Source organism: Toxotes jaculatrix, chromosome 7, assembly GCF_017976425.1.
Source record: "Toxotes jaculatrix isolate fToxJac2 chromosome 7, fToxJac2.pri, whole genome shotgun sequence".
In the NCBI taxonomy this organism is placed as follows: Eukaryota; Metazoa; Chordata; class Actinopteri; family Toxotidae; genus Toxotes; species Toxotes jaculatrix.
This window is the reverse complement of record NC_054400.1, coordinates 26,424,594-26,442,530: the sequence shown is the minus strand read 5'-3', so window position 1 is coordinate 26,442,530 and position 17,937 is coordinate 26,424,594. Positions and strand designations below refer to the sequence as shown.

The window sequence follows — 17,937 nt, the reverse complement described above, 5'->3', positions numbered from 1 at the left end:
GTCACAGAAACTGGCAAAAACTTGATTTACATTGACTGTGCAATTCTTATGACATTATCATATGCAGGATAAAGTGAATGGAATTGACATTTATGGAAAATATGTGAAGAACATTAAAAATGAGCTATGTTTAGTATACCCTCTAGTAGCTTTTGTCATCTGCAACTGAAGTTTCCTTGTGGATCATGTGTGTGTCCATACAGACCACATGCTGTCATAAGCAGTAAGGAGTTTGTTCATCGGATACCAAAGTGCGATAAATGTGGACAAGAGAGAGAGGATGATCGGAGCTGCAGAGTTCAGAATGTATTATTTCACCTCTGTTAGCTCTTACAGTTTACAGAGTTATATCCGGTGCAGCAGCAGTGACACCAGTACAAGCACCATCCGCCATCTGTTCACTCTCAGTTGCACTTTCTGTGATGTTCCTCACCTTTCAATAATAAACATGAAAATAAATTGTACAACATAGATACTAAGATAGTAATTAGCTTAATTTTGAACCCCCCCCCCCCCCCAAATCTGATTTTCCCGACCCCTCCAAGACCCCCTGTATTTCACACACTGACTGTGACAGCATGAGTAAGTCTACAGCGGCATTTAATAATAATAATACTGATTAATTTAATCCTCCAGCAGCTGATGATATCATGGAATTTGTTTATCTCAATATACAGGAGCAGAAATGGGGTCAGTAGACTCCAAATTCACTTTGTACTCTTTGAACACTGTGAACGTCTTCAAGGACAGAGTGTCTGAAAATGTGCTCTGTTGTCACCATATTTAAATGCTTGCTCATGTCTGGCCTCTCTCTATGACAGCAGGATTTTCAACCTTGTTCTGTTCTCCGCAGGGCGTCGTCTTAACTGGAGCCATGCTGGAGACGCTCACCTGTGGGGATGGCAGGTCCAGTGAGCTCAGTAACATCCTTTTGGTGCCTGAGAAGCAGAAACCGGTGCTGCAGGCCTATCGCAGTGCGCTGTGCAGCGGAGGGGAGGGTCAAAGGTCAGAGCGCTTCAGGCAGTTGAGCCTCGAGCTGAGAGAGCAGATCAACACACAGAGTGTCACCGAGAAGGTACAGCAGGAACATTTACTGCACATCAACTGCTTAGCTTTTAACTGAAATCGCAGGTGAACGGAGGTTTTACAATGAGGGGAATAAGCAGCAGGTGTGTAAATGGGGGTGAAGCATCAGTTCACCCATTCATTACTCTCTGTACAACAGACACTCAGTACTGTAGTTTCCTTTATAGTGAGCAGTAAATTGAAATTTTCGACATCATCAGTCATTTTGGTATCATCACTGGCAGCTGTAGGTTTCTCATCTATAAAATGAAACTGAATTGTGGGATTGATAACAGAAAGTAGTCTAAACACCATGGACACAACTTTTCAGTCCATTGTGGGGATTGTGAAGGGCTCTATGTCAGAGTGTATGTTTGACACAAACAGTCAAATAAAATGGTGAAGGGTAAATATAGTGCATGAGTTCGTAAACAGAGAATGATTTTGGAAAGATTTATTGGGAAATTGGTGAGGAGGTACAAGACAACTGGAAAGTTCTGTTAGAGGGCTGGTGTCACAGTGACACTGCTACAGTAATATAATCCAGTAATAGCAAACATTTCATGTCTGATATTCCAAGGTGAAAATAAAAAGTTTTCTCCAGTTTGAAGCAGTTGCAGCTAAGATGCACAGGAGAAACATATAAATGTAAATTATATTAATTTGTGCCAAATAAATGATCTTGTTCACACAAGATTAAAAAAAATCATCTTTTTTAGCCCTGAAAGTCACAAGAGTTATAAACTTTAATTACAATTTTAAAAGAAGAGTGGCAGCAAGCCACCATGCAAGGTGCTGGTCTGGCCATTGGGAGCATTGGGGTTCAGTGTCTTGCCCAAGGACATGTGGAGAGGAGGAGCAGGGAATTATACCACCAACCCTGTGATTAGTGGACAACCCACTCTAGCTACTGCACGTTTGGAGCACAATGTATTTGCTCATCTCTCTCTTTCTCTCTCTCTCTCTCTCTCTCTCTCTCTCTCTCTCTCTCTCTTCTCTCTCTCTCTCTCTCTCTCTCTCTCTTACCACCAGCTTCACCTGGAGCGACCCAACTCTTGGGTTCCCCTCTCTCAGTCCCACCTTGGGGCTTTATTGAAGGACCTGGCCGATGTGGAGAGGCTTCTCAAGGATGTGGACCTGCTCTCTGGCCTGGCCCGCCTGCTGCCCAAAGGAGCCTGCACTGGTCGATCTCCAGCCTCCCCCACAAACATGACCTGGCCCCTTAATGCCACCACCTGGGGCCCCAACACGACTGACATCCCCAGAGAGGAGGGAGAAAAAGGATCAGAGGGAGGGGGAAGAGCAAGAGGAGGAGGTGGGAAGGAGGAAGCAGAGAATCCTCATTCTCAGTTCTCAGCATTCGTACAGCTGTGGGCTGGACTGCAGCCGATTCTGTGTGGGAACAACAGGTGGGTGAGACAAAAGAGATGATGAAATCCAAAAATGACGAGACGATATCTGCGTCCACGTGAAGAACATTTTTCTTATGCTGTTGTGAAGGAAACTGAACAGAGTACAAAGATGTATCTTAGCAATTTAAAGGATTCTAACCCAACAGCTGAGACTAACATCCAAAGGGACAAAAAACTTTTACAAAATTTTTACATTAACAATGGGTCAAAGGACCTGGTGTTTGGAACAACTAAAAGATTCATGTCAGAGGACCTTAGCGGTCACCCTGTTCCAGACTTTCCCAGCATGTCAGACAAATAGGTTGGTGCAGGACCATGAAGTGCATTAAAGACAAGTAAAGCTCTCTTCCTCTGGTCCTAGTCAGGACTTGAGCAGCAGAGTTTACAACCCCTGACGTTTAGTCTTCTGAGTTAAAGGTGACACCAAGGTTTCTTCTCTTTTAGCTCAGGACAGTACCTAGAGAATTTATTGTTGTGGCCATTTTCCCTGAGCTTTATACTTATAACTAAAATTACAGTTTTGTCCTAGTTGTGTGTTGAAAAGTTTTGTTGCATCCAGGCACCAATTTCTAAAGCAGATCTTTTTTTTTTTTTTTAACTGATATTTTGGTTGTTTTTTACTTTCAGTTTGTCGGTTGTGTTCTTAGACTTTCGATAACTCAGATAAACTGTTGTCTTGTTTACAGACTGTCTGACTGCTCATGTTCCTTGTCCTGTCAAGCTCTTTAAGCTAGAAATGTTGGGTTCCCACATTTTAGCAGACCCATGTTGTAATTAGCTGGACTTCCTCATGCAGTGTATTGATGTGTCATTCAGTGTCTTTAACAATAATTAGTCCTCTTCCATTTGTGTTTTTATCACATTTGCATTTGATGTTAAACATTAATTGAAAAGCTCATAAGAAGAATTCATCCTGTGATAACACACTCGTAGCAGCTGTGGTTGATAGATGTAAAACCTGTGTGCTGATGAGCACAGTAAGCTTTTGGCCTGAGTTGTGGGGAGAATTCTTTTCTTTCATTTATATTCATTTTAACAGCCTGTGATGGATAACATATAAACTGCAGATCAACTGCTGTGACTTGGCAGTGAAGTTAATCACCTTTAACCAATGGCTCTTGTTGCAGGATCATTGAGCCAGAGGCTTTGAAGCAGGGTAATATGAGTTCTTTGGGATTCACCAGCAAAGAACAAAGGAATCTGGGCTTACTGGTTCACTTGATGACTACAAATCCCAAGATCCTCTACTCCCCCATTGGCTCTCAGGTGGATAAAGTGATTCAGAAGGTAAGTACACAGCTCAGTCTTTGGTCTAGGTGTGTGAGTAGAGTTGTTCACATTATTCTCACTGGAAAAGTGAGACTGCAGTGACTTTATTAGAGCTGGAAAAAGGGCTAGAAGGTTCTGTAGAGATCAGGTAAAATGTGGACCTTGATATGACTGATAGTGCATCTTAAAAGGATAAAGACCTGGTCCCACCAGTGTCAGCAAAATTTCATAATTAAATCATAGAACTGCAGTCAGTGGATTCACCCATGAGGCCAAAATAAATTCAGCAGTTTCAATTTTGATGAACTCTGACCCACAAATCTGTGCTGTGGAATAGCAAGCTATCTTGACAGAGCTGACTGGACGGAACAGAGAACCAGAAAGTTCAAAATGGAGGAAACTAGGTTATTAGCTGAGTGTATAAACTGTGTTTGAGCATAAACTTCTCCACAGCACACACATGGTTTACACACAGTGCTGAGATTGGCATCTGTTGCACAAAACTATTTTGATGAACTGTAAACTTATTGCCCCATTAGCAATCAAACTAAAGTTCCTGCTGACAGGCAGAAAACTCTTTACTGAATTTAATTATCTACAATCCTGGAAACAAAATGCCAAGAGGGAGTAAACAGCACAGCACCGAGAAAACTGAAAGGCCTCAAAGAGCTTCTGTGACCAGCACTACCACGTTCACTGCTGGATAGCATGTTAGCAAACAGTCCCTACATCACTAAACGTTTCATAAAAATGGATCATTTAATTTTGCACTGATTAGGCCTAAGGCTGTACATGATGATATGATTTTCTTCTTTTCAACAAATCCCATGTACAGACTCAAAAACCTGCTAAAAACATGTCAGTGAGACGCATCAATGACATTATCCTTCATTATGGTGAACACACACACACACACACACACACACACACACACACACACACACACACACACACACACACAGTAGTTTAGATATGTATTAATCTGCTGCTGCAAACAGCACCTGCACTGTTTTTTCCTGTTTGAGTAATGTTTTAAAAATTACAGGGTCCAACTATTTTAGGAAATTATTGAGACTGTATATTCAGCTTTTTTTTTTTTTTTTTTTAAAGATTTTCTTCTTCAGTTTGAACCAGTGGAAGAACAGAACATATTGAGTGGTGAACTAACACGTTGGTTTGGGTCTTTTCGTGGGATTTGTTCACAACAAGAAGAAACTATAGAATAATATAGTATACAATACAATACAATACAACAATGGTTTTCTCATGATAGTGCTGCGTGTGCAGTTTCATTCACACTGATGGATGCTGCATCTAGTACCACAGACTCCTTCCATGGATTGTGTGTGACCATGGAGCAAATCGCAGGACTAGTTTCATTATTAATCATTTATGAGTGATTAATGTTTTTTACATTCCACACAGAAGATATGAAACATTCACTGTCCACCTGATTAATCTGGCTCGGTACCATGTAATGCTGTGGGCCTCTCTACACTTCAACATTAGCACAAATGCGCAATGATTATCTGTTAGTTAGCACAGACTATTGGCAGCAGTTCCTGTATATAGATCTCTTATCTGTGCAAGTGGGCTAAAGACGATCGAGACAGCAGGGAGCGTGGGAAGGTGAGAGATGGATGGAAGAGGTGGAGAAAGAAAGGAGTGGAGGCCGTGTGGAGAAATGAAAAAAAAGAAAAAAAACGTTTGTTAACTGTTTGTTCTTAGGCAAATGAGACATTTGCATTTGTTGGCAACGTGACACACTACACCCGGGTGTGGCTGAACATCTCCGCCCAGCTCAGGACTTTTCTGGAAGAAGGCCGGCTGCACAGGCACCTGGTGTGGCTACAGCAGGTACACTTACATACAAGTCATCTTTTGACATTATTAATTATTAAAATTTAATATGAAAAAAATCAGCTCTGCATTGATATTTTCCCATTAAGTTCATCTGTTTGCAGATGACTTGGACTTGAGTTGGGAAACGTGTAATGGTTAGGCTCCATTCATCCTCTTCCTCCTGTCTTTCCAGCTGTCCTCGGAGCTTCAGCAGCACCCTGAGCTGTTGAATGGCACAGACAGTGAGCTGATGCAGGGTCTGATGGAGGGAAACTACAGTCTTCCTAACACCTCCACCCTGCTGGAGCAGCTGGACACCATCGACAATGCTGCCTGTGGCTGGAACCACTTTATGTCTAAGGTCGGTACAGTGTATAGTGAACAGTGGTTCCCAACTACATTATGATTAAAATTTGGTGTAAGGCTGACCTTTAGTATATTTATTATCACAGAACCCAATAAATTATCTGCATCAACAGGCCATACCTCACATGCCTGAGTCAGCGCTAACACCTGAACACCACCTGCTGTTGCTGGGAGTAAGAGAGGAAGCGAGCAGAGAACTGTCCACACACTACTCTGTTAATGAACTAATCATTGTTAAGCATTTTGCAAACATCTGATGCTAATCAGCCAGTACAAGCACAACCTCAGTATTTTGCCTGAATGAATGCTGTGCTTCATTTTTTGTTTTTTTTTACGCATTTAAAGCAAATGGTTGTTTGGTCTTAATGGAAAAGACTCTGCTCTTAATGAATCCAGGCTGAGGATTCTGTTGAGAGAACTAATCCTCCAAAACAAAATTATTGCTCCTTGCTTAATAAGTGTTAGCAGGGAGTACATTAGAGCCCCCCATACCAACAGAGCCACTGTGATCCGCCATCCTGAATCTATGCAAAAAGCATGTTGCAGTTTCCCTTAAATGTTGACAAAGCCTCTCTCATCTGAGTAATGGGTCAGACAAGATACTGGCCTCAGATAAACATGCAGCAGTTTACTGAAAGCAGCCGTTGTATCTATCGTTTCTGTCTTTCTCCGGGTTTGTGGTCGTGTCCTGTTGACAAAGACTGGGGCTTGTCAAGTAGTAGTTTTTGGACATTTGCGTATTGTGGATAATCCTGGGACCTTTGACGAGTGACTTGCTATACTTAGCTACAGCTACAAGTGTGCTTGTTAAGCTGCCCTTGACTCAGCTTCCACTCTTCTGAGATCAGTTATGATATTGCACAAACTGTACTTGAAAATTACTTTGAGAGTGTTTTCTTCTTAAGCATTAAGAGGCAGCAGTAGCCAGTAAATGAGCAAATTACACTGTGTTTACCAGCCGCCACAGTGTGTGGCTGGGATTGTTTTCACCTTGTGTGTGTGTGTGGTCCTGTAGCGGGAATTACCACAGAGGTGGTTTTGAGGACTTTTGGCAGGTGTTTATGGACAGATTTATGGACAGATGTTTTCACCGTAGTAGTGTCACAACTGTGCAAGATGCAGTCACAAAACTTACAGGAGTGTAGCTGAGATCAAAGTGAAGGCTAGTCTTCTATCCTGGCATATCAACCAGTAGCTGACTGACAACCAGCTGATCATAAATTCTCTGAGAGCGGACAGAAGATGTGTGATTATTTACTCCTGAATCAACATCACTAAAATGAGAAGCATAGATAAGAAGCATTTTGCATGCAGGCAATAAAAGTGCAACTTCAGCTGCATCCCCTGAACTAACACTTGTGTTTGCTTTCGTGCCAAATGCGAGATGCTAAGATGGATATCAGTCTGTGTGGTCTTAAAGCTTACCTAACATGTTATACTGCATCGTTTGTTTAATCAGATAAGTGCCAGAACAATTTATGAGCAAACAGCAGCCAGACACAGTGATTTCCTGGAGTCTGTGCTGTTCAGGAAGTCACTGAGCCTGGCTGCTATTAGCACATATTCTCCGTTTCACATTTCATCTTACAAAACCATCCAACATATGAGAGTGGCCTAACATGCACCACCGTGACCACATAATGTACAGCATGGAAGAGTGACACACACGAAACCTCATGTTGTGAACATTTAGAGTGAGTAGTCAGAGGGAATCATATGAATAAATGGACCAGCTTATATTCTGATAAAAGGCTCAGAGTTATGAAGAAGCTGTGTCTAATTCTATATGTGACTTATACCATACAATACTACAGACCAAGGTCATTACATTCCATTCCATTAGTATCTGGTGCATGATGGTTGAATCCTTGTGCTGAGCGTTAATAGTTTCTTACATGAATCCATTTCTGCTGTGGAACATTGAATTTTTTCTCTGTGCTTTCAGGTCAGTGTGGACGTCTTCAAGGGCTTTCCTGATGAGGACAGCATCGTCAACTACACCCTGAACCAGGCCTACCAGGACAATGTGTCTGTGTTTGCCAGTGAGTCACAACCCCCCAGTGATCATGATACCTCAGTTGCAACAACAACATGGGTCATTTGTCGTTACCCTCCGATACGACCCACAGGACAGCTGTGACGCACAAAACTGTCTCTAAGATTAAATGTCTTTGTCCAAGAATAAAAAATAATAGTTAAGGTTGATGCATAATGAAAAATGGTAGATTACTATTTTTTTATTTCATGGGCTATTTGGGGTTTTTGTGGTAATTCATATATTATGATAATAATAAAAACATTGCAGCATTTACCATAAATACTGATTTAGAAGCTTTAAATATTAAAACTGAAAAAGTGTATGTGACCTGGAGGCTTCATGTTTCCACATCATAGAAGTTGTGTATCGAACCACAATTGACTTCCACATTAGTTGTGATGTCACAAAATCCTCCCATCCTCACGTTAAACCCTTGAAAACGTTTTCTTTTTGTGCTGTAACCTAATTCTGTTGTGTTACATTTTGCACATGAATTACTTTGTGTATTTATTCATCATCATGTTTTTTTTTTTTTTTTATGCCACGAGTGTATTAGGGTTGTAACAGAATACAAATACATTATTCAGACATGCATAGATAATAGGCTTTTTCCTCATCATCAGAGTAATCCAGGACTCTGTAGTGTGCACACTGTGAACAGGGACTGCTGCAGCAGCAGGACCGCTCATGATGCAAATGAGCCAAAATGTGAACAAACAGGCAATAAGCTAAAAACTCAGAGGTGTTCTGAAGTTCCAGCTCAGTGTTTATTCAGTGAGGCTGAGACTTCAATAAGTTTTCCTATGTTTTCACCAGATTAATTGCTCAGTGCATCCTGCTGCTTAACTAAAGTTCCACAGGTGTTATTGTAGCCGCACAGTGTGTGTGTGACATGGCAGAAGAAACTGAGCAGCTAAAGTTAAGCATCACCTCAAAAGTGCATGCTAATGGGCCCGTGGAGTTTTTAAAATTCTGTCAACAGGTTTTTCATTTTTTAAAATATTTAAAACACAACATATTTTAATCTTGACCTCCTCTCGTTTTATTCACAGTCTCCTGTTAAAACAATGCTATTAGGCTCTATGAGCCTTTATGGCCTGTTTTTTGTCAATAGCTTTCTCATTGTTCATCATAGACACTTCACTTTTGATGAAGTCAGGTACATGATTAAAATATTATATTATTTTGTTGGCAGCTAAACTTACGTACATATGTATAAGAGTAGTAATCAATAGAAAACAATTAATTGCAGAAAATGAAGCACATCAGACCATTTCAAACAACTTTGGGTAAACACCACATCCATGTCTAATGTAAGCTGAATATAGATGTTTTTGTGATATACACAGATAAAGATAGCAGCTTTACATTACACCAATAATGTGTGTTGTCAGGCTGATGAATGTGACTTCTGTTTTTCTGATTGTGATCTGTTTGTTCTTCTGATCTTCAGTGCATTAGGTTCTCTGGCCACCAAATGCATGACCCAAATGCCTCCTTTTTAATACCATAGTCTATACAAAAATGAAAGCGGTGGGATCAAAGCAGGGATTCTTTCTAAGGGTCATTTATTGCCTGTACATTTCAGTTGAAATAAATATATATAATTATGTGCTTTAGAATGAAAAAGTCACCAGAACTAAAAAGCATCTCGCAGTGTGTTTGGTTGAAGCAACACTGAAGCACTGAACCTAGGATGAACAGAGCATGCATAAAATGCAGTGGACATCTGAACTGTAACTGAGCCACAGCAAAGTTGTGACTCAAATCACGTAGCAGTAGTAGTAAACAAGTGCAAAGACAAATCCCCAAAGGACGAACAGACCTCATTTAAAGTCCAGTTAAGAGGTTTTGCAGCAGGCAGAAACTGGAACCTGCAGCATGATGGTGGAATGGACTGACCTGATGATGTGCTCTTTTTCTTTTCAGGTGTGATTTTCCAGACTAACAAAGATGGCTCCCTGCCTCCCCATGTTATGTACAAAATTAGACAAAACTCCAGCTTTACAGAGAAGACCAATGAAATCAGACGGGCATACTGGCGTCCAGGGCCCAACACTGGGGGGAAATTTTACTTCCTCTACGGTTTTGTTTGGATCCAAGGTAAGCGACTGAAATGCTTGACATAGGCTAGAGTATGGATTTGATACATAATTTACATGGTTACATGTCCTACCATGGTTCAGTGCATTGTTTTAGTGCAGCCTGGTGACAGCAGTAGCTGGTGCTATAGATCAAGACCCAGACACAGGTCCACAGGGGAACCAGACTGTGGTGTCAAATGCATTGTTTAGTTTGTTTTACTTACCAGTGGAATTATTCTGTAAGTGCTTACTACTGCGCACTGTGAAGTGGCCGCACCTGTGAAGATGCCAATGCGAGCTGCAACAGAAGCACTTTCTCACTGCAAGTCAACTTTTATTCAGGAAGCAGGGAAACAGAGAGGGTCCTATGTTCATGAAGCTGCTGGTGTGACTCAGAGCACAGTCACATGTGCAGGTGTGACGAGCGCGCTGTGGTATTTTGGTGGCCAGACTCACCTGGTGCATCTGCGCATTTGGAAACAGAGAAGGATCGGAAAGAGAGTTTTCTCAGAGGAAACTTGACCATGAATACAGCAGCTCAAATAAACTTCCAGGAGTAGGATGACGTCTCTTTTAAGTTGAATTCACTTTGGTCATCTTGAAGAAATTATGGTCGTCATGTTTTATTTGTACCTTGAAGGCAGAGTTTAAAATGTGGTCCCATTTCTTCAAATTGTATTTCTATATTTCTAAGATTATTTTAAATTGAGTCCAGATTTGCCTGTTTTACATGAAAAATAATAGCTGACAGCCTGGTAGAGAAATAGTTTCCAGCTTCATCTTCTTATTGCGACATAAACTTGATCCTGACTCATTAAAACAAAGATTGTCTGATTAACTGTTCTACTGATCTACAATATTCACATAGACTGTGAATATGTACTGTGTGTTGATTTAATGTACACATGAGGACTGAGGTTTCTGTGGTAATTTTGCAACAGTGTGCTGATGGTTGCACAACATTTTATCAGCAGAGCTAATGTGTGTGATTGTGGCTTGATAGTGACATTAGTTAGACTGCAGATGAAGAAACTCACTGCAGCAAAGCAAAGGCCATCAGTACACGCAACCCACTAACTGTCATGGATCACAGAGCTGATAAGAAACACTCATTAATCTTTATTATTCTTTGTTATTCTTTGTTATTCTTTACTCTGTCTCTCTTGGCAGTCAAACAGAAAACATTATTTGTCTGCGTGATCCCATGTCAACAAGTTGAAAGCAAGTGAAACAAGTTGAGCAGACGACTTGCTCACCACGCCATGACGTCACTTGCAACAACAGTTGAGATGAACTGTCAGAAAACTTGTAGTTGTGATAGAAATCACAAACAGACACAGAAGAGTTCTACTCAGCTGAGGTTTGACACATACAAGGGAAAGTCAGCATATATTTACCTCAGCAGCACTGATTTTGAACATTGTCCAAATCGATGAGCAATAATAAATCACTCACGTACTCTCTTAAATCTATATAAAGCTGCATGCAGTGATTTTTTTTTATTCCACCTGGGGACAGCAACTGTAAAAACACCTGACACATAAATGTTACAAGTGGCAGCATCAGCATTGATATTGTGAACATGATAGCAAACAGTTGCCTGTTTACACATTCGGCAGACGTTGGGGAAGATTATCAAGTCCAGTGTTCACTTTCCTTTTAGCTCTGATTTTAGTCTCTTTACTTCTCTCTCTCTGCAGATATGATAGAGAGAGCCATCATCAACACGTTTGTGGGCCATGATGTGGTGGAGCCTGGGAACTACGTTCAGATGTTCCCTTACCCATGTTACACCAGAGACGAGTAAGGAATGAGCTTTGTATTTAGACGGTTTAGTCTCTTTTTCTATGGTCAGGTTTAGGTCATAATGTTGAGGATGAAGTAATAATGAAGCAGACACATGTTCCACACTTGCATGCATTTGAAATACAGTGGCTGGTCTGTGTGTATTTGCTCTTTACTTGACGCCCTGTGTTGTTGTTTTTCAGTTTTCTGTTTGTGATTGAGCACATGATGCCTCTGTGCATGGTCATCTCCTGGGTTTACTCAGTAGCCATGATGATTCAGCACATTGTGGCTGAGAAGGAGCACCGGCTCAAAGAGGTGAGACTGTATGACTGAATGTCTGTCTCCAGTCTGGAGGGTCAGCCTTCAGTCCACTGGTTAAATCTCTCTATTTTATATCACTATGGTTCCTGGTAATAAGTGTAATAATCTGTGTAGTCAAAGCCTGATTCCTCTGAACACACGATGAACCACTCTGTTTCACTGAGTGACATGTTGCTTCAGCATCATGAACACACACACACACACACACACTGTAGTTAATTTTGATGCACTGTCACACACTGTCCTGCTGCCCGAAGCACCAAGTGTGGATTCATCCCCCAAAATCCTGTAGAATAACACAAACTCTCTCCTTTAATACTAAGTAGCAGTAGCAGCATTAGTAGATCATAATACTGATGATTCAGTATGTCATCATTCTTTTTGCAGTTTCAAAACTATTATGAAAGAAATTCCAGGAAAACTAATGATTTATTTTTAAAAAAATATAAAAACCATAAAAGAACTGTTGAAATGGAAATAGTTGCATGTACATTATTTAATATTACATCACTACGTATTATTTATTATTTATTAACATGCTTAATCCGTTAAATAACAACGCTGATCATATCTCCCCACCCCCCCTCCTGTTAAACACTACTGCTCTCTCTCTTTTACTGCTTCAGACTGTTAACTGTACCTGTGTGTGTGTCTTTGACACTTCGCTCTCATCTATGCTAAGAGAGTGACATCTCCTGTCCCTCCTCCTGTCATTACAACTTGTTAAAACCAACATCTCAGTCACGGCCAGTGAGAGAGTCCTCATACCACCTGCAGACACAGCAGCTGAATGTGCTTTCTGCTCCCATGTTTTGGACTTAAACTTGTCTCAGTTTAAGCGCATTAAGATATTAACAATATTCTTCCAGAATTTTGATTGCATCCTTTTATATGTATAATAAGAGCATGTGCATGGAAGTATAAAATCATGTGCATCATGATTTAAATTTTGTGTATACCTGTGTTTACATGTGTGCATGCCTGTGAGAGAGAGATGGTAAGAAAAAGTATGTGAGCCCTGTGGAATGACCTGGTTTTCTGCTTTAATTGGTCATAAATGTGATCTGATCTTCATCTAGGTACAGACATCTAAGTACAAACACAATGTGCTTAAGGAATTATAACACAAAACAATTCTACTCTTTTGTGTCTTTATTGAACACACCCATTAAACATTCAGAGTGCTGGGTGGAAAAAGTAAGTGAATCCTTGGATTTAATAACGTCCTTCAGCAGCTATAACCTCAAACCAGCTCTTTCTGTAGCTGTGGATCAGACCTGCACCACATTCAGGAGGAATTCTGGACCAGTCTCCCTCACAGAGCTGCTTCAGCTCAGACAGATTCTCAGGAGGTTTGGTGTCAACGTCTCTCTGAGCTCAGTCCACAGCGTCCAATCAGCTTTTGTTGATGTCATTAGTCCAGAGGTTCCCACACTGTGAATGTTTGAGTGATGTATTCAGTATGGACAAGAACAACACAATGGTTTGTAACAGTAGTTAAAATAAACTGTTTGTTCATTCTAACCATAACTTGAAGAAGATCTGAACACATTTTAAGACAAGTTTATACTTACATGCAGGTAACTACCAAGGCTTCACTTACTTTTTCCTGCCATTGTATATGTGTTGCAGTGTTACCAGGGCAGAGCAAAGTGCATGAGGTAGATACTGTGCACGATGTAGGTACCAGTAATTATAATGACAATGATTGTGGTGACGACAGCAATGACGCTGTTGACAGCAAAATTAAACTGTAGTAATAATGTAATGGAGGGAGAAGAGAGGCTACATCGGCTGCTGAGGATCCTGGTGGGATCCTTCAGTGATTGCTGTAATTAGTACAGGATCCCACCAGACTCCCCAGCAGCAGAAAGGGAGGCAGCCAGACAGGGAGGCAGGCAGGGGTTTGCTATGTTTTGGTTTTTATGCTTTTTCTTTTTTGCTTTCACTCTTTTTGGGTTTTGGGGACTTGAGTATTTGAAGGTGACACCATTTTAGGTTGCACCCCAGCTCACATAGGGGGAAGCCGGCCTGTCACTGGTATGCCCTTTCCTTTCCACCATAGACCACCAGCACACCCTGTAGGAGGGTCTGTCACCTGTGGATCAGGTAATGACAGTGATGTCCAATCTCTCCTGGGTTGGACCAATGCTTTCCTGTCCGGCCTCTCATAGCAGCAAAGTCACCAGGGACCAGGCAGAGGTCCACCATATTGATATTGTATTGATGAGGATCAATAATAATAATAGCAACAGTAATATCAATTAGTGTAATAAGAATAACTGCAAACAATGGGCAAACGTGGATGGACACATATTTTTAATGGGGTGTAGGATTCTGACATGTAACCATCATGCCACTTTTCCTCAGGTGATGAAGATGATGGGCCTGAACAATGCAGTCCACTGGGTGGCCTGGTTCATCACCGGCTTCGTCCAGCTGTCCATCTCTGTCACCGCTCTGACGGCCATCTTGAAGTACGGCCGAGTGTTGCTCCACAGCAACCCCTTCATCATCTGGCTGTTTCTCACCATCTACGCCGTGGCCACCATCATGTTCTGGTAAGATCTCCTCGTTCCACTTAACTAGCCACGAATCCCACACAGTTTCCACAAGTCAACAGTCCATTTGAATGTACGCAGGGTTTGTTCAGGGACACTGTGGGCTGTAGCTCACTTGTGTTGTGGCAGCACTCAGAGCCCAGTACACAATTTCTGTAGGGAAGCAAACACTCTCACAGGTTTAAACATGAGTATTTATGTAGCCTGTGTGGACAGCTGGACTGGTTAAAGTAGAATCATATGTGTTCAGATGCATGAGACAGACGACTGAAGACCATGGCTAAAGTGCCGGAGTGTAGATAAGTCATGACAGTAATCAGGTTACTGCAGTGCAGGTAACCTGGTTAACCAGGTGAACATGTTGTCTGATTACCTGCATAACCTGATTTCTCTTGTGCATGTGAATGTATTGAATCAGAGATAAGGAAGTAAAGGACAGTGCTCTTTGTTGGTCATTAAGAATCTAGGTCTGTATTAATTTAGTTAACTGTGATTTTAAGTGTGGTTAGTACATTAATAACAGCACTTTCCATGGCATGACCTTTATAATTCATTTGTTCTATCATAGTCTGTTATTGTCAGGTTTATATTAAAGTACATAAATGCAGGAAATAGCATTAACATGGTTATTTCTTGTGTTTGCTTGTTTGAAGATCCCTTGACTTCATTGTGTCAGGCCGAGCTTTGGACTAAGAGTCATTTGTTTATGAAATTCAAGTTTGTGAAACTTCTGAATGGTAAAGAAACTCATGTAACTTCCATTTGTTTTCCAGTTTTTTGGTGTCAGTGATCTACTCTAAGGCCAAGCTGGCGTCAGCCTGCGGAGGAATCATCTACTTCCTCAGCTACGTGCCCTACATGTATGTGGCCATTAGGGAGGAGGTGGCCCATGATAAGATCACTGCCTTTGAGAAGTGCATTGCTGTAAGGCTTTTCCCTTCTCATTTGAATCTGACTACATTTGGGCTCTGCTTATAAAATTAGCTCCCTGTGTTGCCACTGTAAATTGTTATTTGAATAATCTAGATAATGCTGATGTGAATCAACTCTTGCGTCACCTGTCTCCTCCAGTCTCTGATGTCCACCACAGCCTTTGGCCTTGGCTCCAAGTATTTTGCACTGTATGAAGTGGCAGGTGTTGGCATCCAGTGGCGGACCATTAGCCAGTCACCAGTAGAAGGTGATGACTTTAACCTGGGTCTGTCCATGATGATGCTGATCATCGATGCCAGCGTGTATGGTGTTCTCACCTGGTACATAGAGGCGGTGCATCCAGGTATGGACTCACTGCCCTCTGAACCCTCACCATCCTGTTCTCAGTTTATAACATTTCATTCAGACAGATTAGATCAAAAGGGGTTTTCCCTCTCTTACAGGAATGTATGGGCTGCCCCGCCCATGGTACTTCCCCCTGCAGAAGTCCTATTGGTCAGGCAGTGGGCGTGTTGAGACCTGGGACTGGCCGTGGTGTGGAAGCGGAGCGGCCAGGCTCAGCGTAATGGAGGAGGATCAGGCTTGTGCGATGGACCAGCGCAGATCTGGTACAAACAAATAATCATTTGGAGCTGAAGCAAGTAACAGGCACACTGATTTTGAGTATAATGAACCAAATCCCATTCATCTGCCCTGTTTCACAGTAGAGGCAGAAGTCTCATAGACAAACATCACAAAAAAGTTTGTGAACATTAGGTCACAGAATCAGTTCTTTCTCAGTCAGAACTGAGGGTTGGAACTAATCATTTAAGTTGTAGTTTGGGTTTATTTCTGAACCTTGTAGCAATAATTACTTATTGTAAAGTGACCACACCAGATTAAATACTCAGTATTCCTTTAAAAGTTACATTTCAACTATAAAAGTAATAAAGGCCTGTGTGTATCTGATAACAAAATGATCAGGTAAGAAAGAAAAGAAGCATTTCTTTTTATTTTAAGCTATAACTTTTGAACAACACTTATTTCTCCCTTTGTTTTTGCATCCCCAGAGGAGATGCGGGGCATAGAGGAGGAGCCGAGCCACCTGCCCTTGGTGGTGTGTATAGACAAACTGACCAAAGTGTACAAGACCGGCAGCAAACTGGCCCTCAACAAACTGAGCCTCAACCTCCATGAAAACCAGGTGGTCTCCTTCCTGGGACACAATGGTGCTGGCAAGACCACAACCATGTGAGTGTGTGTATGCTTGTGCGTGTGTGTGTGATATTTTAAAGTGAGCCCTAACGATTAGTTAGTGTGTAAAAAAGACTGTTTATGCAACCCAACTCTGATATGACCATCCCAGTTTTTATTTTTATTGTGGCTCTCTGTAAAACCTACCGCCTTCTGGCTGAGGAAAGTGCCACTGAACATACAGTAATTATATTGCAGATGTGTGATGTAGTGCTGTAAAGCATTACACACTTCTTTCAGGAGATCACACTCAGTCAAACAAAGTTATATGGTGCAAGAACAAACACATTCGGAGTGTAGAATGAACCATTCTCCCTATAACTAGTCTGTGTATCATCAATTTGATTTTATTCACATCCTGCCCTTGGTTTCACACTGTTTTTGCTGATTAGCAGTTGCTGGTGATATCGCGCCAAGAAATGTAGAGTAAAAGAAAACTACCAGGCATTGAACACAGATATAAAAGGTCCATTAGGAAGGAAGTGCATTCACCATGTTTGTTAGGCCTCAAGGCCTTACACACAGTACATTTTGGGGAGAAACCCTTTAGTTTGTTTACAAGAAAACCACAAAAAAACTCATAAAATCTGTCAGGTTTGATTGACCGTGGCCTGGCAACATACTGTAAACAAACAGCCCCACAACTGTAATCGAATTTTGATTGAAATGTTGTTAAATCCTGATTGGTACACAGAAATATGTTGCATCACTTTTTTTTCCAAATGAGCCTGATTAATAAGGAAAGCACATAGAACAACACAGAAATGCAGAATTCACGATGCGAAAGGGACTCATAGTGATTGAGAATTAACACCAGAACGTGCAGCTCCTCTCAGCTTTACAGAGCTGCAGTGAGTTTCCTCTCATTCTTCACCGGTGTGGACCTCAGCTTTATTCCTCTGGTCCTCTCTCACTGCTCTCATAGTGTGATTTTCAGCTGCAGCAGCTGTTTTCACCATCCCTCAGTGGTGTTTGGCCCACTGTAGTTACACCATCTGTCAGCTGTCTAATCTGTCTGTTATCTA

General features: G+C 41.4%; 1 protein-coding gene across 3 annotated transcripts in view; it reads left to right on the top strand.

The window, feature by feature from the left end:
• Nucleotides 1–17,937, top strand: part of abca2 (ATP-binding cassette, sub-family A (ABC1), member 2) — an 88,170-nt gene that overhangs the window by 47,989 nt on the left and 22,244 nt on the right. For all 3 annotated transcript variants that reach the window (XM_041041775.1, XM_041041774.1, XM_041041773.1), the window contains 14 exons: nucleotides 854–1,075; nucleotides 2,098–2,474; nucleotides 3,605–3,764; nucleotides 5,475–5,603; nucleotides 5,782–5,949; nucleotides 7,900–7,996; nucleotides 9,922–10,095; nucleotides 11,777–11,879; nucleotides 12,065–12,179; nucleotides 14,556–14,746; nucleotides 15,520–15,670; nucleotides 15,818–16,022; nucleotides 16,123–16,287; nucleotides 16,729–16,909. In XM_041041775.1, coding sequence (XP_040897709.1) covers nucleotides 854–1,075; nucleotides 2,098–2,474; nucleotides 3,605–3,764; nucleotides 5,475–5,603; nucleotides 5,782–5,949; nucleotides 7,900–7,996; nucleotides 9,922–10,095; nucleotides 11,777–11,879; nucleotides 12,065–12,179; nucleotides 14,556–14,746; nucleotides 15,520–15,670; nucleotides 15,818–16,022; nucleotides 16,123–16,287; nucleotides 16,729–16,909 — 2,438 coding nt within the window. The remainder of the gene's footprint in view (nucleotides 1–853; nucleotides 1,076–2,097; nucleotides 2,475–3,604; nucleotides 3,765–5,474; nucleotides 5,604–5,781; nucleotides 5,950–7,899; nucleotides 7,997–9,921; nucleotides 10,096–11,776; nucleotides 11,880–12,064; nucleotides 12,180–14,555; nucleotides 14,747–15,519; nucleotides 15,671–15,817; nucleotides 16,023–16,122; nucleotides 16,288–16,728; nucleotides 16,910–17,937) is intronic.